This window comes from Asterias amurensis, chromosome 22 (assembly GCF_032118995.1).
Source record: "Asterias amurensis chromosome 22, ASM3211899v1".
Lineage (NCBI taxonomy): Eukaryota > Metazoa > Echinodermata > Asteroidea > Forcipulatida > Asteriidae > Asterias > Asterias amurensis.
In genome coordinates this window covers 12,337,706-12,345,575 of record NC_092669.1, presented here as the reverse complement: position 1 = coordinate 12,345,575, position 7,870 = coordinate 12,337,706, and the positions used below count along the sequence as shown (strand labels likewise).

The window sequence follows — 7,870 nt, the reverse complement described above, 5'->3', positions numbered from 1 at the left end:
TTTACCACTGCTACCCCAAGGGCTTTGTGTTCAAACGAAACAGTACAAGTTTGTAATTATTAATAAGACACATAGCAATAAGTCAGTATCATGTTTTACAAGTATTTAACGAACAAATCGTAAAACATGCATTACAACAGTGATGCACACAACAAAGACTGTGACGTCGTCCTCGAACCTTGACCCGCAATTAGTGTAAATATAAGCCGTCATAGTGTTAGTTTGTCCTTCAATGTTTATTCGTATAAAAGAACCTTGCACTTTGGTTATCGATCTGATAATCGAAATTAATATTTGCAATAGTTTTTATTTAGTACACTGGAAGGTCAGGGTACAATTTAACTCGAATTCAACACCTCCAGTTACACATTGCCCTAAAACACAAGCACTATAGTTTGGTTTTCTTTGTGGAGTTAATAAAATGGCGGAGTTCAGCATGCTTTCCAATCTGACAACGGTAATCGTTGCGTGTGTTATTTTTCTCTGTGTTGCACTAATCTTACGACACCGTAAAAACCTTCCACCGGGTGCGAGGGGCGTCCCTCTCCTGGGGCTCCTACCCACTCTAGCCCTCATGGATGTGGATGCGACGCGCCGGTGGCTTTCCGGTCTCGCCCGTAAACATGATATCTACAGTATGAATGTCGCGGGCCAGTTGGTGGTTGTATTGACGCAGTACACGACTATGAGATCAGCATTTGTGAACGCAGAGGCGGTGGACAGACCTCCTTCGGCTGTCTTCAAAGGGATCATGTCTGATCCCCAGGCGTCTGGTAAGTTAAACTCCAATTGATTTGAGACCACAGCATTGACCCGAAATCTGGCTCAGTATGGACCGACCTCGTTTCAGCGCCAGTAGGTCCCTATTCCCCGTAAATTGTGTTACACTGACGACGCAGTTTAATTTATTTGTAAAAGTGCCAAATACTAATAAAACAGAAATAACAATAATATTATAATTTTAGAGAACAACACTGATTGAATATTTTGACAAGTGGAAACAGTTTTGTCAGAAAGGCACACACACAGCACACATCTTAGTCTTATGACAACATTCTTAGTTGAACATCAGTTTTCATGAGCCTACGCAAATCTAAAAACAGGTTGCGCAATTATAACAATGAGTCCGTCACTTTATCTTCCAACAGGTATATTCCTATCGTCTGGTGAGAAGTGGAAGGAATTGCGCAGTCACACGCTGAAGTTCCTCAACGGAAGTGGAACAAGCAAGGAAACTTTCGAAGAACTCATCATCAATGAAGTCAAGAAACTCAAAAAGGAAATATCAACCCTTAAAGGTGAAGTTTTCAATCCTCAGGACCTACTAAGAAAAGCCGCAACCAACATCATCTGCTCCGTCACTTTCGGCCAGACTTTCTCCGAATCCGATACCAGGTATCGAAAGTTTATCGATTCAATTAACCGACTCTCAGACACTCGAGGTTTGGGATCGATCCAAGCTATGATACCAGTGATGCAGCGACTGAATTTCCTGCTGGGTGTTCAAGAAACCAGGCCGCTACTCGTGAACATAGTAGAGTTCATAGGTCAACAAGTTGAGGAACACCATACGACCTTGGATCTAGACAACCCAAACGACTACACCGATACCTTATTAAGAGCAATGAAACTCAAAAAATCGAATAATCAGAACACGTCCATTGACTATAACAGTACGGTTCTTTCGATACTCGATATTTTCCTGGGCGGTATCGAGAGTGTGGTATCGACGCTACGTTGGTCGGTTCTGTACCTAACATCTCACCAGGAAATTCAGCAAAGAGTGCAGGCAGAACTTGACCAGAACATTGGCAGTGACCCCGGACCTATTTTATCTGACCAGTCCAAGCTACCATTCACCTGTGCTGTTTTGTGTGAAGCACAACGGCTAGGTTCCGTGGTTCCCTTTGTAGGTCCCCATTACACCTCAAAAGACACAACTCTCTTCGGATTCAACATCCCCCGGAACACCATCATTATTGGGGATTTCTGGAACATGAATCGTGACACGATGGTATGGGATAAATCCGGCGATCCGGAGATGTTTATCCCGGAGCGGTTCCTGGATGAGCAAGGTGATTTTAACCCACGGAACAAACAGCTGACTCCATTCAGCAGAGGTATGTATTAAGTTCAAGGGTCATGACCCAACAAAGGGTCAGTTTGACTTGATTCTGGTTCAGAACTAAACAACTTCAAGGTCGGTTTACCCTTTTTCTGGGTAAGGACTCAACAAATTTTGGGTCAGTTTCTGTGTCAAGAAATAACGACTTCCGGGTCGGTTTGACATAATTCTGGGTCATTACATAACTTTTGAGTCAGTTTGGCTTAATTATGGGTCATGAAACAACAACTGCCGGGTCTCAGTTTGACTTGATTCTGGGTCATGAAACAACAACTTCTGGGTCAGTTTGACTTGATTCTTGGTCATGAAACAAGAACTCCCGTTACTCTGAACATTCGCACATTTCCGAAAACAATTGACGTACTTGTGTATCATAATGCTGATACCTAGCATCCCTGAAAGTATGAAATTTGACAAAAAGGGGTACTTTTAAAAACTGAAAACGGCTAGATGGTGTGATACTGCTCTGGAATTGCAAAAGTCATCGGTTCGAATCCCTCCCGAGTAATATGCTTGTGTTTTTTTCCACAGAACTTGGGAAAGTACTTAGTATATAGTGCTAACACCGGCGGTGTGGGTAAAACCGAAATAAATATTATTTATCCCCGATGCGAATTTAACATATTGAATTCAAGTTTATTGCAATATTTTACCAAAAACAATATTTTGTTTCCAACAGGTCGACGTTTGTGTGCAGGAGAAAACCTAGCCAAGATGGAGCTTTTTCTGTTCCTCTCACATCTCCTCAAGAATTTCACTTTCGCCTTTCCGGAGAACTCTCCTCCAGTAAGCTTCGACGGACAGCTCGGGTTGACCCTTTCACCAGAACCTTTCAAGATAATTGCAACTCAACGACTCACCCATGCGGATAATTAAACACGATTATAGGGAAATTGGCCTTTCCTTCTCGACCATGATAAAGTAATGACACCTCAGTTATCATTGACATCTCTCTTAAATGACATCAAGTCCGGTCTTTGAACAATAATTATTAAATACGGTACAAGGTCAACTGCCGTTGTAAGATGGCAGTTATTTTTAACCAGATAGTACAGCAGTGTATTTATAATATTTTGAACCGAACAAATACACCTTCGGTCAAATAGCTCCTGTTCACAATACTTTGTAGTGCCATGAACAAGTCACATCACTTTTGCCGATAGAGCCCTCTCGGTATATGGACCCAAACTCTGGATTAAAATTCCAAATCACATCAGAGACACCACATCATTCAACACATTCAATGCATTTCTGAAAGCCCACTTGTTTCAGGAGGCCTTCCATCAATGACTTATTAATTCCATCTGTGCCTCAGCGCCTTTATGCAAAACCTTTGATTTAGGCATGTATAATTGATCGATTGAGTGATTTATAATAAATGTTAAATTTGCATCGGGGATAAAGATTATTAATTTTGGTTTTTACCCATACACCGATGTGTGTTAGCACTGTATACTCAGTACTTTCCCGAGTCCTGTGAACAAAATATCACAGGCATGTTACTCATGTGGGATTCAAACCCACGACCCTTGCAATTCTGGAGCAGTGTCTTACCAACTAGACTACCGAGGTTGCCCGGTAGCTAGATTGAGTGTTGATGAGTATTTAGGATCAACACTACATCCTACTTTACACCATGGGCCTGTTGCCAGCCCTTTTATTTTGGACACATATTTACATGGTAAATGTGCCACCGGTGTGTCTGACCTAGTTCCTCATATAAAAATGTTTAAGTGTGAAACCAGGCTTTCTGCTTCTTCTAACTCTAACACCCTTGCTTTGCTAAGATGTAGAGCAAGGATCAATCACAACAGCTTTGTTCCACGTACTGCATCTCTTTGGAACTCCTTGCCTTGTGCATGTTTCCCTCCATCCTACAATCTAGACTGTTTTAAGAGGAATATCAATTCCTACCTCCAATGCCCCCTCTCCCATGCATACATCGCTTTGGAACTGCTTGCCTGGTGCATGTTTCCCCCATCCTACAATCTAGGCTGACTAAGATGAACATCAATTCCCACCTTCAGCTCCCCTAAATTATTTCCATATTTTATATTTTGTTCTCGTAACCCCTGACCAAGAGGGGACAACTTGTGTTAGTTAACAACCCTAAAAAAAACCCACCCAAACATTCAAATAAAATTGTTAGGAAAAGGGGTTGAGTGCAAACCTGACTTTCAAACTCGTTTCAATTCCACTGTAGTTAACCAACTTCAATGCAATGTTCAAAATCAAAAACCAACAATGACGGCACAAATCAAATAATACTGGCATGTAAATTGTTATAAGAGTTGTTTTTAGGTCATTTCTACGATATGAAATTTTGATGATACCATTCAAATTAATATTTAAGCAAAAAGGCATTGAATTTGATATTTTGATTATCGGAAATATTCATCATTGGAATACAGATCCATTTATTTGTGATGTCCATGATTTGTAATCATCTCATTATATGTAAATTAAAGCTGTTGTAATAATACAACCATTTAGAGTTATTGATCGCGGCTGTTTCATGTTACTTTAGCCCTTAGAAGAAAACACCCGTTTTGTCCGCCATACCACTCTTGCAAAGATCCATATGGCAGACGACTCTTTTAAAAGTGAAAAACGGGCACTTTCAACTCAATTTGGAGTAAAGTTCGTTACAATTTCACTCAAGAAGAGTAATACAGATTTAATTCCACCCTCAAAAGGGCGAAAATTTCACCACTCGGACAAGAGAGTGAATTTTCCACTCTTCTACAGAAAGAGAGTATCCCGATAATCTATAAGCACTCTCTATGTGGGTGAGGGGTGACGGAAATGTCATACATAAAATAGTTTAGGAGGAACGCACACAGCTAGTGAAATTTTCCAATCTTAATTAGGTGTTCGGACTCAAGTCCGAAGACCTCTTGTTTTGTTCGTTTTTTTTTAGGTGTTCGGACTCAAGTCCGAAGACCTTGTTTTTGTTCGGTTTTTTTTTTAGGTGTTCGGGCCAACAGCCCGGAACACCTCTTATTTTTGTTCGTTTTTTTTTCTCTTTTTCTTCATACTTCTTCTTCTTCTTCTTCTTCTTCTTCTTCTTCTTCTTCTGACCGTCCCTTGTCCGCTAACAAAAGCGCCTTTCCCAAACTCGTATGAACTTGAAACTTCACACAAAACGTAAACTAATCTATTTCTACCTCCATAATACATGGATGTTACAATACAAAACATTACATGGTGTACATGTACTTGCAAAATAGTGTTACTGGCCTCACGTTTTGACCCTACTAAATAGCTACGTGAGAAGAATGAGACAATAAATCATGAATTCAGTTCAAAAGGATAAAAGTTTGTTTTCGTCATATTATTCATCAAACTATAAGCCTTTACACAATTAAAATCTTCACAACAAAATGTATGTATGGCAGGTACCAGACAGCACGTAGAGCCGAGTTGAAAAGTGACAATACCAAAGTGCAACCATCAGCCGTGAAGTTACATTATATATGATGGTTGTCAAAAGGATAAAAAGGTTGTTGTCGCCACAACCAACCCCCTTGTATTCAACGAACCATGTGAATCTATTCAAACAAACAAAACCTTCTAAAGAATATCCATGCATAGATTTGTCAGGTGCATAAAATTATGTCCCAGCCAGCACTGTGATTTATGTGTGTGTTTTACTAGTTTCCACACTCCCCAACCAAAGTGACTACAATACGTCTCTATTGAATAACAATGGTATATTTTGACATGGTTTTTATTTTCAGCTTTTCCATAGATCCTGTTTTTTATGACTCCCAAAAATGGCCGACCGTGTTAGTTCGCAAAGTAAAAGGAAAACCACGCAATTTCGAGGCAAATTTGTGTGATGTGGGTGAGGGGTGACGGAAACGTCATACATAAAACAGTTCAGGAGGAACGCACACAGCTAGTGAAATTTTCCAATCTTAATTGAATATATTTTTGTTTACTTGGAACGAACCTTGAGAAATTTAGAAGGTAGACCCTACCAAATTGACGTTGGTCAGAGGTAAAAACATTTACTTTTGCTGCAGATGGATCCGAGTCCGAGCCATTTCAAGCAGATAATTTTGTTAAGATATTTAATAAGTGGGTTTCCAGTCGTGGGATTCCAATCTCCTGAAATTGTCAGCTTCGTATTGAAGTGAGTAAATTTCCTCCCCGTGTTTTTCATCATGTGGACGGTAGAGTGAAAGGAGTAGCACTTAACCTATGTGCGCTACAACCTGTTTTATTACAGGTTGCAAGCAACATTCAAATGGTTTTGGGTTCTGTTTGTACGACACAAAACACAATGTCCACAGATTTACATTAAACTTACGCAGTTTGAATACAATGACAGGAGAAAGCTTCTCCTAAAATATTACTTGCTGAGGTGTTGTCACGAAAATAAATTTGCTAACAAAACAGTATAGTTATTAGAATGTTACAACTATTTTTATTTTAAACTAAACAATTTCTTAGTCTTATCTTGCAGCGATATTTTTTGGAGCAAGACAATTACATTTTAGCATTTTAAAAAACAACCTGAGGAAGGGTGCGAGAGATTAAGAATTCGTTTGAAACAAATGTTCTTTTTTTGTTTGTATTAATTATTTTGTATTGCATGTAACTGTTCTCCACGGTGTGACGAATAAACTGAATTGAAATTGAGTTGAACCGATATTGAAATTGTTTATTAGTTCGTGTATCATTAATCAGATACAAATGTGAACACATTTGTATTAATGTTTACTGAGAAAACCTCTCGCGTTTTAAAATCTTGATCTTTGTTTTGGGTGCGATTTTGGCGAGAATTTCGACGCGGGAAGGTAAACACTTAAAGTCTGCAATCAATTCGAGCAAGCAATGCTGTGGCACTTTATCACACGGAAACACAAACTAGTACGTGACTTTAAACAAGGCTGAGTAATATGCAGTATTGTATTTGTACCATGACAAATACAAAATAATTAAGTTTCCACACGTACTGGTGAATGAAGAATGGGTAAAATCGTTGATTTGGGCAGGCATTCGCGATTAATCTATTAGTCGATGATCTCGTGAGATGCCAGGGTTGACCTTGTCGGGGTGTCATTATTTTTGTCAAGGAACTCCACCGAGGTGGTGAGAACAAAGCTAGTATTGGACCACAGATTAATAAACAACTTACACGGTCTAATGATGATGATAGAAGAACGTAATATTTCTGTCTGAAATGTCATATTTGATGACAAATAAATTAAACCAACTTCCCGCTTGGAGTTTTAGTCTTTGACAATTACTTATAGTGTCCCTTGCCTTTAATCAATGCGTACCAATGTATATCTATAGTTTCAGTTTGATTTCCGTTTTCTTCCTACAAACACAAGCTTGTAGGTGTCCATACCTTTTACAGCCTGTTGGTGCAAAGCAACTATAGATTGTGAATGTCTCATTTTTTTCATTCGAGCAATATTTTGTTTCCGTTACGCGACAAAGCTATATGTATGGCCCCAAATTGTTCGATTACTCGAGGGACTTGCACAGTCTATCGTAATAAACAGACAAATCACACACTAAGGGAAAATACATGTCTATAGACCATGACAAGTCTAATACATAGATCTATTCAGAAGTGTGATTGGACACTCGGATATGACGTGTGGTGGACGTGGAATTTGATTGGTCAATCAGTCATCGGTTTTAGTAGTAGGCCAACTGAGGGATTGTTCAGTATAGGACAAGGTCGTGCGGTATCTCTCTAAAGCGATCGCAGTTTTGTTTTTGTCA

General features: G+C 39.4%; 1 protein-coding gene across 1 annotated transcript; it reads left to right on the top strand.

The window, feature by feature from the left end:
• Window positions 1-421: 421 nt before the first annotated feature.
• On the top strand, window positions 422-5,476 carry LOC139954083 (cytochrome P450 2U1-like). Its single transcript, XM_071953743.1, has 3 exons — window positions 422-773; window positions 1,149-2,120; window positions 2,805-5,476. Exons 1-3 carry the CDS (start codon window positions 422-424, stop codon window positions 2,999-3,001), a joined length of 1,521 nt encoding a protein of 506 aa, XP_071809844.1. The 3' UTR covers window positions 3,002-5,476.
• The last annotated feature ends 2,394 nt before the right edge of the window (window positions 5,477-7,870 follow it).

Coding starts and splice junctions, on each gene's coding strand:
- LOC139954083 (XM_071953743.1), top strand. CDS start 422: ATGGCGGAGTTCAGCATGCTTTCCAATCTGACAACGGTAATCGTTGCG. Junction 774..1,148: donor GTCTGATCCCCAGGCGTCTG/GTAAGTTAAACT, acceptor ATCTTCCAACAG/GTATATTCCTATCGTCTGGT. Junction 2,121..2,804: donor GCTGACTCCATTCAGCAGAG/GTATGTATTAAG, acceptor TGTTTCCAACAG/GTCGACGTTTGTGTGCAGGA.